Here is a 22,193-nt window from a genome sequence, read left to right as displayed (position 1 = left end):
GTAAGGGAATGGAATAAGAATATATACATATAAATATATGGATGAGCAATGACAGAGCGGCATAGGCAAGATGAAGTAGATGGTATAAAACATAGTATATACATGAGATGAGTAATGCAAGTTAAGTAAACATTATTAAAGTGGCATTATTAAAGTGACTAGTGATCCATTTATTAAAGTGGACAATGATTTCAAGTCTGTATGTAGGCAGCAGCCTCTATGTGTTAGTGATGGCTGTTTAACAGTCTGATGGCCTTGAGATAGAAGCTGTTTTTTCAGTCTCTAGGTCCCAGCTTTGATGCACCTGTACTGACCTTGCCTTCTGGATGGTAACGGAGTGAAAAGGCAGTGATTCGGGTGGTTGTTGTCCTTTATGATATTTTTTGGTCTTTCTGTGACATCGTGTGCTGTAGGTGTACTGGAGGGCAGGAAGTTTGACCCTGGTGATGCGTTGTGCAGACCGCACCACCCTCTGGAGAGCCTTGCGGTTGTGGGCGGTGCATTTGCCGTACCAGACGGCGATACAGCCCGACAAGATGCTCTCAACTGTGCATCTGTAAAAGTTTGTGAGGGTTTTAGGTGACAATCATATTTTTTTCATCCTCCTGAGGTTGAAGAGGCACTGTTGCGCCTTCTTCAGAACACTGTCTGTGTGGGTGGACCATTTCAGTTTGTCCGTGATGTGTATGCCAAGGAACTTAACTTTCCACCTTCTCCACTGCTGTCCCATTGATGTGTATACGGGGGTGCTCCCTCTGCTGTTTCCTGAAGTCCACGATCATCTCCTTTGTTTTGTTGACGTTGAGTGAGAGGTTGTTTTCCTGACACCACACTCCGAGTGCCCTCACCTCTTCCCCACAGGCTGTATCGTCGTAACCTTCAGCCCCTCGGACAGCTTTTATGGTGGGCGGGGCTTCCAGCTCAAAGAGGATGTCCAGGATAAGCACGCAGCCAATGAGTTTAACCTGTCTGTTGGAATCCACCTGGGCAAGCCCCTCCCACCCAACAGCCAGATCAAAGCTGTTGTGTGAAGGATACTGGAGGACTGTCTCCTCTACACATGCTGCTTATGCGCTAAATTAAAAATAAAGATTGGTGCCCTTAAACTGATTAACAAGTGTGGTATTAAATGCTTTAACCTAGGTTGCTTAATTGGTCAACTGATTAATTCAAACTCATCTGCAGTCTTTCAGTTTCTGACAAATTCCGGTATTTGGTGTAGTTCCCTAGTCTTTTATGGTAACTACTGGGTTGAGGCTCATTATTCAGTTCTATACTCTCCCCACCCAGATGTGCTGTGACCTGTATGCAGTCTCACTGAAGGGTATGGGGTGGCTTGAAGCCTTGGACCCCTCTCCCAGAGGCGGCTTTGGTTTGGGTAAACCGGAGGGGCCCGTACCCTGCCACTCAAAGCCCTCCGCCTCCATACAGCGGGAGGAAATGGACCTGTGTAGGAGAAGACTTACCATAGGCAAGGTCGCACAGTGCTTCAGCACTAAATTATTCCAGTTTAGGATTTTAGCAACTGTTCAGTGATATCAAAATGTACCTCAGTGACCTGTGGCTGCTTGGTAAGAAGCATCGGTTCTAACTCCCATGTGGTGGTTGGAATTGGGAGAACCCTTGTTTTGGCGGAAAGCACTTAATTCCACGGCAGAGGCGCACTAGGGACATGGTCAGAACGCTTGGAGTTCATCTGCGATGGCAGTTCCAGAGCACAGCTAAGGGAGAGCTTACGCTTTTTGCAGTGTTCAAGTGTTTGGTTTAACATCTGCCAAGGGTAGGTATATTTGAGCATGTATAGGCTCTGAAGTAGCTGTGTTTTTTGTTGAAGGGTTTGGGTCCTGTACCCATCCTGCTCTGCTATTGTCCTCCATGTTTCTCTTCTCCCACACAGACTGGTAGGAAGGCTGTTCACCCCACGGTCAAAGAGGAAATGGGTACTCTCTGGCCAGGCTCGGCTATCCGGAAGAACAGATCTGGATCTCATGGAGCTAAAACCCGCACCTCCGTTCAGAAAATCCTATTTGGCACAGCGTTTGAAGCCTAAACAGGTGTTAATCACACAAATCAACAGTTTTTAAAGGCACTGGTTAAAAATATGCAATAGAATGCAATACATTCAAAGTTGCTGAAGGGGAAAAGTAAGCATGCAAACTTAACGGACATTACATTAGACCCCTTACAATGAGCCTAACCTTCATGGCTACAGACCAATAAGAAAATAGATGATTATTCAAGGTTGCATTTCAATCCCGCATTGTTACGAAACCAATCACTAGCCTACTGATTGTTTTGCGCTCCTTATGCCTAAGGGTCTTAGGCCTAGTTAACTGGTCTGCAAGCTGATTTAAGATGTGCAAGTATCTGAGAAATCAGCATGTGAAGACCGTGTTGTATGTCAAGTACATGAACTCAGGAGACAGCCACCTTAACATAGATCCAGCACAGTCATGAATCCCATGGTCGTCCAAGCAGATTAGTATTCATTCAAAATGGTGACCCAAAATAAATATATACCAAAAAGAAAACTACAAAGAGGCATGCCCAAACTAAAGACTCAAAACCAAACAAAAGGGCTTATGGCCCTCACACAAACTACAGTAGCAGCCTTGTGGCTCTGCCAGCGGGGAGCCAGACTGACGATCAACCTAGTTGGCTGCACCTGATTTAGTTATCAAGGCTTCCTGGCAGATTATCGCTCTTGACCTGGTTGGTGCTGCCACTGTTGTGGAAAATATTGACTCAAATACTTCTCAAATACCGGAGCTTGTGAATTCAAATAGACTTTATTACAGAGAGTAACAAAGCCGAGCAATTCCATGGAAGAACTGAATCTTCATTCTTAGTGCTTGGTTTTTATACAGTCTTACACTTACATAAAGGTATCACTCCACTTTACAAATATTGTCTTACTTAGTTTCCATTCTCTTATTGGCTCAGAAATTGGGGCATAGATTCTATTGGTGGCGTGACATGCATACTCCTACTTGTGCCTATCACTGATTAGCTGATGTTCCTGTCCAAAGGTCTTCACTAGTTCAGACTGATGTTGTCTATGTATGATTAACCCATGTGCTTGTCCAGTTGCTCTCACAAGATCAGACATGGCCCAGAGCAGACACGTCTTGTTGGTTTACCTTGCCTAATCCACACAGATTCTGCTTACATTCTGTTTTTTACATGTCAAATGGTCAATTCAATGTTGATCCAGCTTTGTACACTCACATAGGCTCAGCCTTCATTCTGTTTACACATGTCTAATGTTTAAACTTATATCGATTATTCTTTCTACTTCAAAGAGAACAGTTTAGTTACTGAGAATCACCAGATGACTGGAAAATCCTCCCACACCACCTGGGGATGAAGTGTGGAAGTGTATCATGCTAATGTGTTTGTCTATGTCCTAACACAAACATTCCCCCCCATTTCATAAGATTATGCATATTCATATGGATCTCTGTTAACACAATACTACAAGATGTTATGTACCGGTAGCCATTTGTTATGACACAGTCAACACATATAATAGGAGCTTTACACGGTACATCACTGCCATAGAGTCATCACAGCTGTGGAAAGTTACCAGAGAAGCTAAAAATAAAAGGATCTTTCAATCTGTTAAATATACCATGCAATGGTGTTGTCGTCAAGGCCAGACTCCACCTTGGGGAATGGGGCTATCGTCTCAACATACGCCTTTCCTTCCCCCGTTCCCATTCATGATCTTTTCACACTCTGGTCCCCCGAGATCTGAACGACCTCCTTCACCTCTGGGAGTCCATTTTTTTCGGGACCACCGTCACCCTCACCGTCTTCCCAAAGTTTTATACTAGTTTTAACACAAGTCACTGCTTATTTTAACCCAGGGGCATGGCTATTGAGTGACTTGAATTTCTGGTGAAATCGGTGATCGCTAGTTCTAAGGAGATGGAACACATATGACTATGTTCAAAATGGTACCCTATTCCCTATACACTGAATATATCATACATTAGGAACACCTTCCTAATGTTTAGTTTCACTCCCCTTCTGTCCTCAGAACAGACTCAATTCATCAGGGCATTGACTCTATAAGGTGTCGAAAGCGTTCCACAGCACAGGAGGCTGCTGAGGGGAGGACAGCTCATAATAATGGCTGGAACGGAGCAAATGGAATGGCATAAAACACCTGGAAACCATGTGTTTGATGTATTTGTTACCATTCCAATGATTCCGCTCCAGTCATTTGAACGAGTCCGTTCACCCCAATTAAGGTGCCACCAACCTCCTGTGTTCCACAAGAATGCTGGCCCATGTTGACTCCAATGTGTCCATGTGTCTATGTATGCGGATGACTCCACACTATACACGTCAGCTACTACAGCGAGTGAAATCACTGCTACACTTAACAAAGAGCTGCCCAGTCGTGTATTACAACTGGCCCAGAATAAGGAAGCACGGCTGGCCCTTAAATGTACACGTAGAGCTAACATTAATAATATGCATGTCAATCTCTCCTGGCTCAAAGTAGAGGAGAGACTGACTTCATCACTACTTGTTTTTGTAAGAAGTATTGACATGTTGAATGCACTGAACTGTCTGTTTAAACTATTAGCACACAGCTCAGACACCCATGCATATCCCACAAGACATGCCACCAGAGGTCTATTCACAGTTCCCAAGTTCAGAACAGACTATGGGAGGTGTACAGTACAACATAGAGTCATGCAGTGGTGTAAAAAGTACCCAATTGTCATACTTGAGTAAAAGGAAAGATACCTTAATAAAAAATGACTCAAGTAAAAGTCACCCAGTAAAATCCTACTTGAGTAAAAGTCTAAAAGTATTTGGTTTTAAATATACTTAAGTATCAAAAGTAAAGTATGAATAATTTCAAATTCCTTATATTAAGAAAACCAGACGGCATCATTTTTATTTTATTTACGGATGGCCAGGTGCACACTCCAACACTCAGACATCATTTACAAACGAAGCATGTGTTTAGTGAGTCCGCCAGATCAGTGGCAGTAGGGATGACCAGAGATGTTCTCTTGATAAGTGTGTGAATTTGACAATTTTCCTGTCCTGCTAAGCATTCAAAATGTAACAATTACTTTTGGGTGTCAGGGTAAATGTATGAAGTAAAAAGTACATTATTTTTTTTTAGGAATATAGTGAAGTAAAAGTAAAACAAATATATAAATAGTAAAGTACAGATACCCTAAAAAACGACTTAAGTTGTACTTTCAAGTAGTTTTAAGTACTTTACACAACTGGAGCCATAGCTACATGGAACTCTATTCCACATCAAGTAAGTCATACAAGCAGTAAAAACAGATTTTAAAAAACAGATAAAAATACATATTATGGAACAGCGAGGACTGTGAAGAGTCACACACACAGGTACAAACACACACAGGTACAAACACACACATACAAACACATAACATACACACTAAACACACACGTACACCTGCATAATGTGTAGTAGTAGAGTGGTGGATGGAGGAAACACACAATGTGTTGTGAAATCTGTTGTAAAAGGTATTTTAATGTTCATTGTTTTTATTATAATGTATGTTACTGCCTTCATTTTTGTTGGACCCAGGAAGAGCTAATGGGGCTAAAGGGGTTCTATAATAAATGCAAATACAAATGCTTTCCACAGTTTTGTCAAGTTGGCTGGATGTCCTTTGGGTGGTAGACAATTCTTGATACACACGGGAAACTGTTGAGCATGAAAAACTCAGCAGCGTTGCAGTTCTTGACACAAACCAGTGTGCCTGTCACCTACCATACCCCGTTCAAAGGCACTTAAATATTTTGTCTTGCCCATTCACCCTCTGAATGGCACACATACACAATCCATGTCTCAATTGTCTCAAGGCTTAAAAATCCTTCTTTAATCTGTCTCCTCCCCTTTATCCACACTGATAGAAGTGGATTTAACAGGTGACATCAATAAGGGATCATAGCTTTCACCTGGATTCACCTGGTCAGTCTATGTCATGGAAAGAGCATGTTTTGTATACTTAGAGTATAGTGCACTACTTTAGACAAGGGCCCATAGTGCCATAATCAAGAGGAAATGAACTAACAATTTCATAAACAGTTTTGCACACTATGCTGTCCCTTCCCTGGTATGGTTGCAACATGATGATGGTGGTGAATATGTTCATAAACATGCAATGCTGTTTACATAACACACATAAACTACTCACTCATCCAATTAGTGATGGCTGACTATGTTACTGATACTGTCTGATACCCAGTCTGAAGTAACCCCTTAGCTGTAGACACTTGTTGATGGCCCTTCGACAAGGGGCCCTTTTAGATCTTGAAGAACTGGGTTGGTGTAAGTATGTTGTCTATTAGTTACGACCATTTAATTGACACAAACACCTATCCAAACCATTCAGACCTACAGGGGTAATTTAGAAGATTGTAGAAGATGCAGTCGGGGTCGGGTGAACTGCAGTGGGGTCGCGGAAAGTTTTTGAGAAAGATAATTTTGAAAAAGGAAATTTTATTGAGAAACTTTATTTATTGGTTTCTTTTAATTTTGATAAGAGATGAAAATGCAATGAATTGAAGGTTATTTGTTGATGTAGAAATATACATTTACTGATTTTAAGGTTGTGTCTTTAGATTTGTGGTGTGGTGGGGTAGGGTCGGGAGAAATTCTCGGGGGGAAAAAAATGGGATCCCCGCTGAAGTTCAGCATTACAGCGTGATTGAAATGTAAAGACAATCCCCGATTGGGCCAACATATGCAGAGTTTACCATGAATGCAGTCTAGCGAGCGTTTACCGTGAATGTAGTCTCCTCTAACATGGGTTAGCGAGCGTTTACCGTGAATGCAGTCTCCGCTAACATGGGTTAGCGAGCGTTTACCGTGAATGCAGTCTCCGCTAACATGGGTTAGCGAGCGTTTACCGTGAATGCAGTCTCCGCTAACATGGGTTAGCAAAGACTGCGTTCACGGTAAACGCGGCACATGTCAGCTCAATCGGAAATTACCTTTACATTTCTATTGAGCAAACCTGTAATGCTTCAACGATACAGACTGAATTGAGCCCTTAGTCATTTTGCAGAGGTACCCACATCACCACCGGCCAATTCTCACTACCTAGTATTGGCTGCCATCTTGTGGTATATTAAGTACTGTTTGCTAATGTCCTTGGTGTTACATGAGTCATGGTTACATACAGTATCTATCTGAATACGCCTGTGACATTGTGTTTTAATGAGAAGCGGATGCTGTCTATATGCTGTGTGGGCACTGTAAATGGATTAGCGACCGTCACTGGTAGATTCCAGCCTTTCTTCGCTCCTCCTAACTCTGGATTAGCAGAGGAAATACTGTATGGTTAGTAAGACCATGATGATGTGCCTAAAATAAGTAGAACACTCATATTACTATGTTTATCGTAGTGAATGCCTTAGGTTTTGAATATATATGTCCAAGCTGATGCATTTATCAAACATGCATTGCTCAAGAATGAGACTGTATAGTTCCAAGATAATACAAAGAAGAGAGAATCAAATATGTGGAAAAACTATTATAATTTTAAACAAAAAAGGCAAACATTTTAAAAGGCAACAATTTATTTCATATTCTTTTTATAGATAACCAAAGGGAGAGCGTCTGAATTATCTGACTTTTAAAATGAAATTCTGAACATATTCAATATCTCCATAGTATGTGCAGCATTGCATTGAGTATGAAGGAGGTTCTTATTATAATATATTATATAATAAGGCCAAACAGCCTAGTTTTTTTAAAATCAGTATTGAGACAGTAATGTTGATTACACATTTTAGAGATTCACATTTAGACCTGACAGTTTTTCCCTTTCATAGATAGATAGGCAGCATTCGAAAAGACAACGGGAGGAAACAGACCCTTACCCCAACTAGCCAACTCATGGGCCCAATCCCAAATAGATCCCTAGACCCTATGCACTTGTGGAGAACTGAGTGGACTTGACAGGTGTAAGCAATATGGTAATACATCTACCTTGTCCTTTTATCTGCTACAGTGAAGTTTCTCCATATTGCTTCAATCAAATCCTCTCCAATCTCAACAAGTGAATAGGGTGTAGGGGTCCTTTAGTGATTGGGCCTATTCCCCCCTCCCAACCACCTTTCCCAAACTGAAGGTGAGACTAGAGAACCGATACATAGACAAACACTAGTCAACTCATCTCTAAACACCAAAGACAGTAGAAGAAACCCAATATACCTCCTCGTCTTTAACAGACACTCCATCTCCACCCCTGTGAACTTTCAAGTATTCAAACCTGGGCCTCGTCTACTCTCCAGCTTCCCCGCCGTTACATCAATGTACTGAATCTTAGGTTTACAACAAAGCTATGGTACACTACATGACCAAAAGTATGTGGACACTGCTCATTGAACATCTCATTCCAAAATCGTGGGCATTAATATGGAGTTGGTCCCCCTTTGCTGCAATAACAGCCTTTGCTTTTCTGGGAAGGCTTTCCACTAGATTTTGGAACATTGCTGCAGGGACTTGCTTCCATTCAGCCACAAGTGCATTAGTGAGATTGGGCACTGATGTTGGGCGATTAGGCCTGGCTCGCAGTCAGTGTTCTAATTCATCCCAAGGGTGTTCGATGGGGTTGAGGTCAGGTCTCTGTGCACGCCAGTTTTTCCACACCGATCTCAACAAACCATTTCTGTAAGGACTTCGCTTTGTGCATGGGGGCATTGGCATGCTGAAACAGGAAAGGGCCTTCCCCAAACTGTTGCCACAAAGTTGGAAGCAGAGAATAGTCTAGAATGTCATTGTATGCTGTAGCGTTAACATTTCCCTTCACTGGAAGTAAGGGGACTAGCCTGAACCGTGAAAAATAGCCCCAGACCATTATTCCTCCACCACCAAACTTTACAGTTGGCACTATGCATTCGGGCAGGAAGCGTTCTCCTGGCATCCCCCAAACCCAGATTGGCAGTCCGATGGACCAGATGGTGAAGCGTGATTCACCATCCAGGGCAGCAGGTAGCCTAGTGGTTAGAGCGTTGGGCCAGTAAACTAAAGATTGCTAGATCGAATCCCCGAGCTGACAAGGTAAAGATCTGTCGTTCTGCCCCTGAACAAGGCAGATAACCCACTGTTCCTAGGCCGTCATTGTAAATAAGAATATGTTCTTAACTGACTTGCCTAGTTAAAAAAAAAAAAAAAAAAGACTCTAGAGAACGTGTTTCCAGAGTCCAATGTCGGCAAACTTTACACCACTCCAGACAACACTTGGCATTGCACATGGTGATCTTAGGCTTGTGTGTGTGCGGCTGCTCGGCCATGGAGACCCATTTCATGAAGCTCCCGACGAACAGTTCTTGTGTTGACGTTGCTTCCAGAGGCAGTTTGGAACTTGGTACTCAGTGTTGCAACTGAGGACAGACAATTTTTACGTGCTTCAGCAGTCACATTCTGTGAGTTTGTGTGGCCTACTACTTCACGGCTGAGCCGTTGTTGCTCCTAGACGTTTCCACTTCACAATAACTGCACTTACAGTTGACTGGGGCAGCTCTAGTAGGGCAGAAACTGACATGTTGGAAAGATGGCATCCTATGACGGTTCCACGTTTAGCACGATGGCGCCGACAGAGGGGGTCACCTCGCTTCTAGTCCTTAGGAAACTATGCAGTATTTCGTTTTTTTATTGTTAGATTACTTGTTGATATTGCTGCATTGTCGGCTCTAGAAGCACAAGCATTTTGCTACACCTGCAATAACATCTGCTAACCATGTGTATGTGACCAATAAAATTTGATTTGAAAGTCACTGAGCTCTTCAGTAAGGCCATTCTACTGCCAATATTTGTCTATGGAGATTGCATGGCTGTGTGCTCGATTTTATACACCTGTCAGCAACGGGTGTGGCTGAAATAGCCGAATCCACTAATTTGAAGGGGTGTCCACATACTTTTGGTGATGTCGTGTATAAGTGCACTCAAAGATTCAGTCTATACATAGTAAAATAATGATAGAAATAACAATAGTGGTAATAATTATCATTGTCATAATACATTTCTGTCATTTCAATTCTACACATTTCTCATTTACATAAACTGTGACGTCGTCAACCATTTAAATACAGTGACGTCACAGTTGCCCCACCCCCTGAGTGTAAAGTTCAAGTTGAAACCCATGTAGCTACTGAAAATGCAAACGAGAATTTAAGTTTGGTTATTTAAATAACAAGAATCAACGTCATAGTAATTACATCTTTCCTGGGAGCCTTGTGCTTGGATGTGATGGACGCATAGCATGTACCAGCTTGCAATTCAACAATGTGCTCTACTCTCTTCATCACGTCACTCAATGTTGACAGCTTCAACCCTTAAAACACAAACAGGACAGTTAGGGAACTGGAGAGTTAGTCCAACAACGCACAACAGACAGGAATTCAATCATAAAAGGCAAACTTCACTGATAGGAGCAGTATGTACAGTATGTCAATACTGTACACTTAAAGGACAAAACAACCCCAGTAGAACAGTTAAAGGCAGCGGGTGGCCGTCATGTCACCTCTGACTTCAGAACATCAGCTGCCATTTTGTGTTCATTTCCCGACTATTCTACATGTTGAGTCGACACCAATAGGTGATCTACTGAGCACGGCCGATGTCGGTTATGGTTTGTCTTGCCCTTAAGAGGGACACTCACCTCCCTACCTAGTCAGCTCTCAGGATGCAGCCATACAGCTGCGACACTTATACAGCCTTTGGTCGTGGGTCCGGATGTGGTTCTTCACATTCCTCATCCTGAAGAACGTCTTACTGCACAGCTACAACACACAGAGAGGGGGGTGTTCAATACCATATCAGTTCATAGTTACAGGCCAGGCAGAGAGGGAGGGAGGGGGGGGGGGGGTTCAATACCATACTAGTTCATAGTTACAGGCCAGGCAGAGAGGGAGGGGGGGGGGGGTTCAATACCATACCAGTTCATAGTTACAGGCCAGGCAGAGAGGGAGGGGGGGTGTTCAATACCATACCAGTTCATAGTTACAGGCCAGGCAGAGAGGGAGGGGGGGTGTTCAATACCATACCAGTTCATAGTTACAGGCCAGGCAGAGAGGGAGGGGGGGGGGAGTTCAATACCATACCAGTTCATAGTTACAGGCCAGGCAGAGAGGGAGGGGGGGGTGTTCAATACCATACCAGTTCATAGTTACAGGCCAGGCAGAGAGGGAGGGGGGGGGGGGGGGTTCAATACCATACCAGTTCATAGTTACAGGCCAGGCAGAGATGGAAGGGGGGTGTTCAATACCATACCAGTTCATAGTTACAGGCCAGGCAGAGAGGGAGGGGGGGGGGGGGGTTCAATACCATACCAGTTCATAGTTACAGGCCAGGCAGAGAGGGAGGGGGGGGTGTTCAATACCATACCAGTTCATAGTTACAGGCCAGGCAGAGAGGGAGGGGGGGTGTTCAATACCATACCAGTTCATAGTTACAGGCCAGGCAGAGAGGGAGGGAGGGGGGGGGGGGTTCAATACCATACTAGTTCATAGTTACAGGCCAGGCAGAGAGGGAGGGGGGGGGGGTTCAATACCATACCAGTTCATAGTTACAGGCCAGGCAGAGAGGGAGGGGGGGTGTTCAATACCATACCAGTTCATAGTTACAGGCCAGGCAGAGAGGGAGGGGGGGTGTTCAATACCATACCAGTTCATAGTTACAGGCCAGGCAGAGAGGGAGGGGGGGGAGTTCAATACCATACCAGTTCATAGTTACAGGCCAGGCAGAGAGGGAGGGGGGGGGGGGGGGTGTTCAATACCATACCAGTTCATAGTTACAGGCCAGGCAGAGAGGGAGGGGGGGGGGGGGGGGTTCAATACCATACCAGTTCATAGTTACAGGCCAGGCAGAGATGGAAGGGGGGTGTTCAATACCATACCAGTTCATAGTTACAGGCCAGGCAGAGAGGGAGGGGGGGGGGGGGGTTCAATACCATACCAGTTCATAGTTACAGGCCAGGCAGAGAGGGAGGGGGGGGTGTTCAATACCATACCAGTTCATAGTTACAGGCCAGGCAGAGAGGGAGGGGGGGTGTTCAATACCATACCAGTTCATAGTTACAGGCCAGGCAGAGAGGGAGGGGGGGGGGGTGTTCAATACCATATCAGTTCATAGTTACAGGCCAGGCAGAGAGGGAGGGGGGGGGGGGGGGTTCAATACCATATCAGTTCATAGTTACAGGCCAGGCAGAGAGGGAGGGGGGGGGGGGGGGGTGTTCAATACCATACCAGTTCATAGTTACAGGCCAGGCAGAGATGGAAGGGGGGTGTTCAATACCATACCAGTTCATAGTTACAGGCCAGGCAGAGAGGGAGGGGGGGTGTTCAATACCATACCAGTTCATAGTTACAGGCCAGGCAGAGAGGGAGGGGGGGGTTCAATACCATACCAGTTCATAGTTACAGGCCAGGCAGAGAGGGAGGGGGGGTGTTCAATACCATACCAGTTCATAGTTACAGGCCAGGCAGAGAGGGAGGGGGGGGTGTTCAATACCATACCAGTTCATAGTTACAGGCCAGGCAGAGATGGAGGGGGGGGGGGTGTTCAATACCATACCAGTTCATAGTTACAGGCCAGGCAGAGAGGGAGGGGGGGGGTGTTCAATACCATACCAGTTCATAGTTACAGGCCAGGCAGAGAGGGAGGGGGGGTGTTCAATACCATACCAGTTCATAGTTACAGGCCAGGCAGAGAGGGAGGGGGGGGGGGGTGTTCAATACCATACCAGTTCATAGTTACAGGCCAGGCAGAGAGGGAGGGAGGGGGGGTGTTCAATACCATACCAGTTCATAGTTACAGGCCAGGCAGAGAGGGAGGGGGGGTGTTCAATACCATACCAGTTCATAGTTACAGGCCAGGCAGAGAGGGAGGGGGGGTTTCAATACCAGCAGATAGTAAAGAGGTGAGGAATGAGGGGGCTAGGGGCAGGAGTTTAGAGAAGGGGTGGGGGTAGAAGCATGGGTGGGGGTTAGGAAAGGGGTGAGGGGGGTAGGGGTAGGAGAAGACAGTAGTAGTTTGGTTTCCAGTTGCAGTACATACAGGGCAAGGCCAGTGCTTGCCCTCGATGTGCCTGATGCGGTGCATGAGGAGGCCGTTACAGTCCTTGTAGGAGGCCCGGCACTGCAGGCAGACGTGGGATGACTTGGCCTTGGGGGCCTGACTGCGAGGACTCCGCAGTTGCTTGAGCCGCGCCCGGCAGATCGAGTCCAACAGGGCGGGGCCTCGGCTAGGCAGGTGGAGGGGCTTAGCTTGCTTCTGTGGAGAGAGAGGGAGAAGAGTCCATTCTGTTAGATAACATTCAGGAACACACATGGATTTCTTTAGATGCCTTTGTGATCTTTTTTGCTGTACACCCAGTTACATGGTCATTACATATTGTAACTTGATGATATATGTAGGCGAAGCAATCAATATGGAATGTTATCTAACTCAATTTAGTCTCCAAAAGTAAGAAGCATGTATCCTTAGCCCAGATCCAACATTTCCCAACGTAATCTAAGAGAGCATTAAAGTAGTGTCAACATTTTTAACAGTGTGAAAGCAATGCTCCCGTTAGTTACCAAAGAAAACCAACAGTGTGACTGATGATTAGACCCCCTTTCCCCTCAGACCAGGATTGGTTCAGCCATTTAACCCCTGACTGAATCCTCAGTCTGATAAATGGTGTTATGGAAAGATAACGGTTAACTCCACCCACCCCTGACCTCCCCTCTACCACTCCTCTCCTAAAATCCTCAGGAGAACTGTGGAGGAAAGCATGGCTGCATATCAATAGTTTCAAACTGGCTTCCTTTCCTTGCCTCCTTCCCTTGATCTGAACTGATTTCAGAGAATTAGCCAGGTGAATGTCCTTCAGTAGACCTATGATATTTCTTTCATCTACAGTACCTTGTGTTTTCTTGTTAGTGAAGTTGACAGAAATAAGATGAGGACAGAGAACAGCAGCAGCCCACTTGAAACTTGTCCCAAATAATAGGAGAGAATGTGCAAGAACAGCTATACTATGCATCCCTGGTGTGTACCTTTGGTATGTCCCGTGCCGTGCGTGCACCCTTTGACCCTGTGGCTCTAACCAGGTGGGGGGCCTTGTGTTGGTGAAAGTTGACAGCCCTTGGTGGCCCCTGCCTCTTGGTTTGACTTTGGTTCACACTCCTCTCCTCCCGCTCCTTCTTCACCATGGGCAAAGTGGGGGGGCCTCCTCTGGCCCTCAGGACCCTGTCCGGGCCTCCCCCGGGACCTAACCTCTCCCCCCTCGAGACAGATCGTGTTAGGCAGATATCCACACTCTCCTCCTCCCTCTTCACCCCCACCATGGGCCCTCCAGACGGCCGGCAGAAGCTGAAGAGGAAGCCTGGATCTAGAAGCTTGACAGGGGGCTTGATCTGCCTCTTGCCCAGCTCTGGGGAGGGCGGCTCGGGGAAAGGTCCCACCACAGGTAGAGGGTCTGCTGGTTCCTCCTTAATGACCCTGTACAGAGGATGGCTATGGAGGGGAGGAGGGACAGGGTCAGGGCTGAGGATGCTGCTGTTTTTCCTTCTGCTCAGAGCTCCAGGCCCTCTCTCCTTGACCCCCCTTGCTCCCTGGTTGCACCCTGTCCTCCTGCTCTTCTCTTTGGGCTTATGCTGGGCTCTCCCAGCCTCTTTCATGCCACTCTGCTCCGGCTTGGCTTTGGCCAACAGACGCCCGCTGTTGTAGCGGAGCACCCTGACAGTCTCCATGGTAACCTTGTTCCTGGGGTGGGCCCTGGGAGGGGGGATGTGTGTGTTTGGGCGTTGGCCATGTGAGGGGAGGGGCGGGGCTGAGATGGCGTAGTCGGCATGTTCCGGTTTGATCCTGAGAGCAGAGATGTTCCTCTTGGGCTTTGGAACTCTGACGTTCCCAGAGCGGGGCGGGAGGTGCGGAGGGGGATGGCTGACCTCTTCAACCCTGACAGAACGCCTGAGATCCCTGCCGCCGTAGGCTGGCCTGGACACGGGCTGCAGCAGGTCCGGTAATGCCACTTTACTGCGCATGCTCCTGTCGCTGGGCGGAAAACGACGGGGCTGCCTGGATCTCTTCAGTCTCCTGTCCTCCATGCTGATTGGGTACACAGGCTCCTTCTTTATGATCCTGTTCAATAAGTGGGCGTTGGCAGGGGTGCAGAGAGGGAGGGACAGGGGCAGCCCCCCGAACCCCTGTGGTCGGGGTTTCCTCCGCTTAGTCAGCGAATAGTTATTGACTTTCAGCTTCCGGAGCCGTTTCTTCTGCCTCCAGCCAATCAGATCCTCCGGTCTGGGGAGGAGGGACGTCCTCTGTAACCCGAGCACGCTCATCAGCCGGTACTTCTCCAGCGCTCTGAAATTATCTTTCTCATCTTCCTCCTCCACCCTCACTATGTTGGCCTCAGAGCAAGCCCTCTGTCTGGAGGAGGTGGAGGCAGGACGGGGGACTGGGGGTGGCTTTTGGCCCTGAGGAGGGCTCTCTGTCCTGGGCAGCATACTCTGGACCTCCTTGGCGGCACCGGGAGTGGAGCGGAGGAGACGGGTACATGTGTGGGGCAAGGAGGAAGTGGGGACGTTTCGGGAGCGGGGGGTGGAGGGGACATTTTTTCGGGGGGAAGAGGTTATTTTACAGGAGGGGGATTTGAAGTCCATGAGCTTCATCCTGTGCATGGGGCTGAGGGGGAGGCCGTTCCGCCCTGGAGGGTGGGGGCTGGGTCTGAGGGGGCGACGGGGCGACCGTCTGGTGGGGCTCTCCTCCCCCGACTCATCGGACTGATCCAGAATCAGTCTGAAGCCATCACCCAAACCCCTCACCCCTCTTCCCCCAGCCAACCTCTCCCTGTGGTCCGCCTGCTCCCTCTGGAGGGCCGTGCAGGCCTCCACGGCAGGCCACATGCCCAGATGACGGGCCATAGTGCTGACCTCTGACAGGTCCTCCTCAGACACACACAGAGTAGAGGAGTAGGAGAAGTCCAGCAGAGACACCAGGCTAGACTCACTGAAACCTACAGGGCAGGGAGAGGGAGGTGATTAGACAGGAAGTGAAAGGTAAAAAGTTGTGAGATTGAATTTTTTATCTGAGAGAGAGAGTGAGAAAGAGAGAGGGAGAGAAAGAGAGCGAGAGCGAGAAAGATAGATTAAATTAAGAGAGAATCAATATAGGCACAAACATCAGCCCTAGCCCCAAAAACAGATGCTGAGAAGATCAAGGGAAGCAGTGGAAGGAGACCAAACATGATGGAGTGGAAAAGTGGAAAAGAAAGTGAGGTAGAAAGTGGTGTTGAGTTCATTTCAAAGGAGTAGTCGTCATGTCCATGCCAAAACAACATGGGCATTCTCAAAATGGGAGAGCAGAGTAGATGGAAGAAAAAAGAAACACATGGATAAAGAAACAACCCCGTTCAGAGAGGCGTGTGTGTGACCGTTTCATACCTGTGAGGTCAATGTCAGACCTGGCGCTAGGGGCGGAGTCCATCTCAGTGAATACTTCCTGAAAGTACTCGCTCACTGCCACCAGCACTGCCTTGTGGGCGGAGTAAGAGCGTCCGTCTGTCCTCAGAGTGATGTCACAGAACAGTCCAGCCTCCCGCTGGCTCCTCAGCTTATTCAGCACGTCACGGCTGTGTGACATCATTGTCTGAGAGAGACGGCTCTCGCCCACACGCTTCTGTTGGAGAGAGTTAGCATGAGAGGAGGAAAAGAGACACCAATAATTGTGAGAACACGATTGAAGAAAAGAGAACGTGAGAGACAGAAGTATGAAAAGATTGAACATGTGAGTGAGAGAAGATCACAATTCAGTATCAGTGCTGTCCAGAGAATGTGAGTGGTGTTGAGCAGTGGGAAATTCCGCTTATCGCTCCAGCACTCCACATCCTTTCCAAACGCTTGGCGCTCATACGAAAAATAACTGCTGCTCCGAATTCGCTTCATTCATGAAAATCACAATTTAAACAACACCCTTCTATTTTTGTGACTACCTGGAGCTACCATTTGGTATTGAAACCAAACCATATGATTTCAATGAAGATGATTTTAATAAACATGAAAAGGTGAATGTAAGAAGCGCTCATCATTTCAAATAGTCTACATGTTGTATTAAACATCATATAAACACTCTAAATAGGTAATGAATTATTTAGGATATATTATTTCAATGCTATAGCCTACAATGAAATACCTTGTGAAGCATTTATGAGTGAGACACTAGGCTGGTAGCTACATAAAGTGCTCAGCATTTAAACAACATTTTGTTGTATTAAATCATTATAGTCTGTAAATTGCTCATAAGGCTGTGACTTACTTAGAATTAAATAGAAAAACTGCTCTTGGTTCTCATCTTTGTTACCTTGATTTGGCACCTGTGCGTTTTATCAGTTTCTTTATGAAAATATTTAGCCAACTCCATGACAGTAGCTAAAGCAGCACACAAGTAGATTACAAATGCATGCTGGGCCAGGCATGCCCTGAGCTCATGAAGTGAGCGCTACTGGAGCGGAATTGTAACGGCGACGCTCCAGCCTTTGGGAATCTCGCTCCACGCTCCAGTCAAATGGAGCAGGCTCCGCTCCAGCCTTTGGGAATCTCGCTCCACGCTCCTGTCAAATGGAGCAGGCTCCGCTCCAGCTCCACTCACATACTCTGATGATGATCACCTGATGTTCTAGTGTACCATCTCTTACCGTGGGTCTCTTGTTCCTCTGCTCAAGGCACTCTGGACATTCCAGCACAAAGTCTCGGATCTGAAAGTACATCCCTGAGGATGAATCAATAATGTATGTTATTTCAATGATCATCATATCCAATATTTTATTCACAAAACAAACCATATTACACAAGCAGTGTTTGACCACCAAAAGGGTCCTAATGTTTCTGAACAGCAAAACAAGACCAGTCATTCTTCAATGTAGTTCAACATTATCTTTCTGACTAAAAGTAGCCTGGGGGTTAAGAGTGTTGGGCCAGTAACCAAAAGGTCACTGGTTCGAATCTCCAAGCAGAATAGTTGGGGGGAAATCTGTTGACATGGCCTTGAGCAAGAAGCTTAGTCCTAATTGCGCCTGCAAATCGCCCTGGATAAGAGCATCTGCTAAATGACTCAAATGTAAATGACAAATGGCGCATTATATTAACACCTCTGTCTAACGCCTGCACTTGTGATGAGAATAGAGAAATACATTGTTTACACTAGATTATAGAGAAGCAACATAGGGGAAGTCAGTCGCAATAGAGAGAGCGTTAGATGTGTTTAAATTACAGCCTATACCAAGCCTCACAATAACATTATACTGACATATTTTGGTCTATAGGCCAGTTTGAGGAACATCCCAAGTGGTTTTTATCATTGTCCTGTGTAACAATGCCACGGAAGATCGATAATAACGAACCATCCCACGAGTCCACACTCACCCTCCCACCAGTAGTTCTCGGCCACTGATCTGTACGTGTCCTCCAGGGAGTGGTGGCGCGTGCCTGGCCGTCGCCGGTGGAAAGTGGCGATCGCCCCGAAACGTCGGTCCTCGTCAAGCACCTCCCGGTAATGGATGAAGCCTCTCTCCAACTTCTTACGGTACAGCAGTCCGTCAATCAATTCGAAGTTTGGCGAGCAACCCAAGGATTTACGCCCCGTCTGAGCACGGGCGGCGTCGGGCTCCCCCGTGAGCATCCGCACTCGGTCGGGTAATTTGGATGGAGAAAATGTGTCATCATTCGCGTATTGTGTTTTATAGTTGCAGTCCCCGGCCATTTTAGCCGGACTTCTTTTTTGTATCTGCTGTAAGCTACTTTTTCCTTATTGAGTCTATCCCTCTTCCTCTCCGCCGTCCGAAAGCAAAAACAAAAGCTATGTCCCTTGCACCGTTCTGGGGATTACAGCAGAGGGAGCCGTCTGTGCGTTACGGTTGCACGTTTCCTCGACCCAAAAGTTGTCAAGTGTCAGGTGTTGTCAACTCCACGTGGATGCGGTGACAGTAGTGGCCAGTGACAAAATATTAAAGACGGGCCAGGAAAACATAGGATGAAATAGACCTATGAAACTTTCAAATTAACATATTGGCAACCTATTTGGAGATGCTATTTATGTTGCATTCCATCGTGGTTAAAACCATTCACTGAGACATTGTGGCACGCTTAGCCACTATAATCAAAAAGTATCCAATAACAGTCTGCAGCACAAGAACTATGTAGCTGATTTGTTTGAATAGGAGAAATGTCACCAGCATATTTCCATGAAGTCAGCATCTCTTTGGCGATCATCCATACATTCCTGGGTCATGATCATAACCCGAACAGAGCAGTCTCATCCAGAGTCAAAGTAGATATCCTACACAAACCGGGGTAATCCAACAGAGACTAAGCGTGCACTTCCTTGACAATTCCAATAGATTATTTGATGATGACGTTGCCAAAAAAAAAAGTAAATACTATATTCCAGATTTTTATAATGTAGGTCTGGATAGACTATATTTCAGTGGCAAAGTTGGTTTGAAAGAAAATGCATTTTGATTCTTCATTATCCCAAATGCCCATAATGAAGATGTTGGCAAATTATAATCGCGCCCACCCAATAACAAATGAGAAATATCGCATAAACAAGTGATACAATGTAACCAGCTATTTATCTTCTTATTTCACATCACTGGGCGCGACAATGTATCACCGAAGTGCCAACAAGACAAATCAACAGATGTATCTATCCTTTTCTGTTTACAATTGCAATTGTCGGGTAGTCTTTGTAGCTAAATGACGACGACTCACTATTCCCCTGGTTTAACTTGTGATTTGTTTCGCTAACTCGGAAGCAACATGATGATGCAGCGATCTGTCCAGCATCGCGAGTTGAACGACCTATTCGTGAATCGAGGTGTTTCGCCGATCACCACAAATATTAAAAATGTCAAAATAATGTCTATAAAAACAACACAAGACTCCCGTATGTGCTATCCGACTCATTCCATATCTCTTCCCTTTACGCAAAATAAGTCAGATGATCAAATAATCCTTTTTTTTTTACTCATAACCTTCTGTTGGTTACGACATGACAACCTAACATCATTCTAACACTCACAGGATCTTCCCCCTCCTTCAGTCAATGCCTATTAGTAGACACTTTAAAGAGCCCCGACCATAGACAATGCGATTGGCCATTAGAACTGCCAGTCAGGGGGTGTTTTTCGTGCATCAAGATAGGTTGTTGACGTCAGTATTGCCTCACTTAGTGCCCACCGTCAAATTGATTACTGAGAAATAGAATTGATATAAGAATCAATACCGCTACTTCTCTTATATCAACCAATGCCTCTCTAGGGAATTCATATAGGCATATTCTTAGATTAATCTTCTTTTGCATTCAGACCGAGAAATGCGATCAGAGGACAACACGTCCAGGCATTCTTCTGCTACATGCTATAAATATAAACATGTTTAGAAATGCACCCACAATGTTGTCATCTAAGTTTATTCATGTGAATGCATAACATGTTGTAGGCTAGATATGTGCCCCGGAACTGGAATGGCAGGAGTGGCAGTAATTGATTTCATTTTATATTATTGAATGTAGAGCAGTCCCTTTCTTATAAGGATGATGGGATTTACAATCAAATGAGTAACATGCTTCCAGTTATATGTAGTTTAGGTAAGGCATTATCCATACTGACTGTTTGATGTAAGACCAGAGTGAACCACCCAAGCTCTCAACCCTGCACCTGACTGTATAAACATAATCATCATCATCTTCTTCTTCTTCATCCAAGGCATGACATGCAGCATACAAAAAAAGTGATGGAGACAAAATATACATCACTGCTCTAATGTCAGATTATGCCCTAAATGTACTTGTGTACATTCAACTGTGGTTGGAAAGACAATGGGATCTGTTCTAGTGGTTATTAAGGCTCTTACATTCCCACAGGATACTGGTCTAGGGTTATGATGCTGCAAGTGGCAGTGCCTTAGCACCTTTCTGCCTTATTATTGCTATTCAGATTTGTAAGTTGTCCCCTCACATATACAGTTGAAGTCGGAAGTTTACATACACCTTAGCCTAATACATTTAAACTCAGTTTTTCACAATTCCTGACATTTAATCCTAGTAAAAATTCCCTGTTTTAGGTCAGTTTGGATCACCACTTTATTTTAAGAATGTAAAATGTCAGAATAATAGTAGAGAGAATGATTTATTTCAGCTTTTGTTTCTTTCATCACATTCCCAGTGGGTCCGAAGTTTACATACACTCAAATAGTATTCGGTAGCATTGCCTTTAAATTGTTTAACTTGGGTCAAACGTTTCGGGCAGCCTTCCACAAGCTTCCCACAATACATTGGGTGAATTTTGTCCTATTCCTCCTGACAGAGCTGGTGTAACTGAGTCAGTTTTGTAGCCCTCCTTGCTCGCACACACTTTTTCAGGTCTGCCCACACATTTTCAATGGGATTGAGGTCAGGGCTTTGTGATGGCCACTCCGAAAGCTTGACTTTGTTGTCCTTAAGCCATTTTGTTGTCCTTAAGCTAACTTTGGAAGTATGCTTGGGGTTATTGTCCATTTGGAAGACCCATTTGCGACCAAGCTTTAACTTCCTGACTGATGTCTTGAGATGTTGCTTCAATATATCCACATAATTTGACTTCCTCATGATGCCATCTATTTTGTGAAGTGCACCAGTCCCTCCTGCAGCAAAGCACTCCCAGAACATGATGCTGCTACCCCCATGCCTCACGGTTGGGATGGTGTTCTTCGGCTTGCAAGCCTCCCCCTTTTTCCTCCAAACATAACGATGGTCATTATGGCCAAACAGTTCTATTTTTGTTTCATCAGACCAGAGGACATTTATCCAAAAAGTACGATCTTTGTCCCCATGTGCAGTTACAAACCGTAGTCTGGCTTTTTTTATGGCGGTTTTGGAGCAGTGGCTTCTTCCTTGCTGAGCAGCCTTTCAGGTTATGTCGATATAGGACTTGTTTTACTGTGGATATAGATACTTTTGTACCTGTTTCCTCCTGCATCTTCACAAGGTCCTTTGCTGTTGTTCTGGGATTGATTCGCACTTTTCACACAAAAGTAAGTTAATCTCTAGGAGACAGAACGCGTCTCCTTCCTGAGTGGTATGACTGCTGCGTGGTCCCATGGTGTTTATACTTGCGTACTATTGTTTGTACAGATGGACGTGGTATCTTCAGGCG

General features: G+C 45.6%; 2 protein-coding genes across 2 annotated transcripts in view; both read right to left on the bottom strand.

The window, feature by feature from the left end:
- LOC106586636 (B-cell CLL/lymphoma 9 protein) overlaps positions 1-2,817 on the bottom strand; it is a 61,848-nt gene extending 59,031 nt beyond the window's left edge. Inside the window, exons 1-2 of the mRNA XM_082969114.1 lie at positions 2,431-2,817; positions 315-2,046 (exon numbers count right to left, since the gene is read on the bottom strand). The gene's annotated coding sequence lies outside the window, so the exon portion shown is untranslated. The remainder of the gene's footprint in view (positions 1-314; positions 2,047-2,430) is intronic.
- A 4,712-nt stretch (positions 2,818-7,529) lies between these two features.
- Positions 7,530-20,268, bottom strand: LOC106586635 (uncharacterized). The gene is made up of 7 exons (XM_014174131.3): positions 18,424-20,268; positions 17,697-17,770; positions 16,447-16,681; positions 14,056-16,019; positions 13,073-13,288; positions 10,677-10,797; positions 7,530-10,349 (listed from the first exon to the last, which is right to left on the bottom strand). Exons 1-6 carry the CDS (start codon positions 18,758-18,760, stop codon positions 10,696-10,698), a joined length of 2,928 nt encoding a protein of 975 aa, XP_014029606.1. The 5' UTR covers positions 18,761-20,268; the 3' UTR covers positions 7,530-10,349; positions 10,677-10,695.
- Between the last annotated feature and the right edge of the window lie 1,925 nt (positions 20,269-22,193).

This window comes from Salmo salar, chromosome 25 (assembly GCF_965601325.2).
Source record: "Salmo salar chromosome 25, fSalSal1, whole genome shotgun sequence".
NCBI lineage: Eukaryota > Metazoa > Chordata > Actinopteri > Salmoniformes > Salmonidae > Salmo > Salmo salar.
Note: the sequence above shows the minus strand (reverse complement) of the source record. Positions and strands in the feature narration are given on the sequence as shown.

Excerpts from the sequence above, each read along its gene's own strand:
- LOC106586635 (XM_014174131.3), bottom strand. The coding sequence starts at position 18,760 with ATGGCCGGGGACTGCAACTATAAAACACAATACGCGAATGATGACACA. Across the intron at positions 17,771-18,423 it reads CGAGAACTACTGGTGGGAGG|GGATGTACTTTCAGATCCGA; the intron begins GTGAGTGTGGAC and ends ATTCATCCTCAG. Across the intron at positions 13,289-14,055 it reads CGGCACGGGACATACCAAAG|AAGCAAGCTAAGCCCCTCCA; the intron begins GTACACACCAGG and ends CTCTCTCCACAG.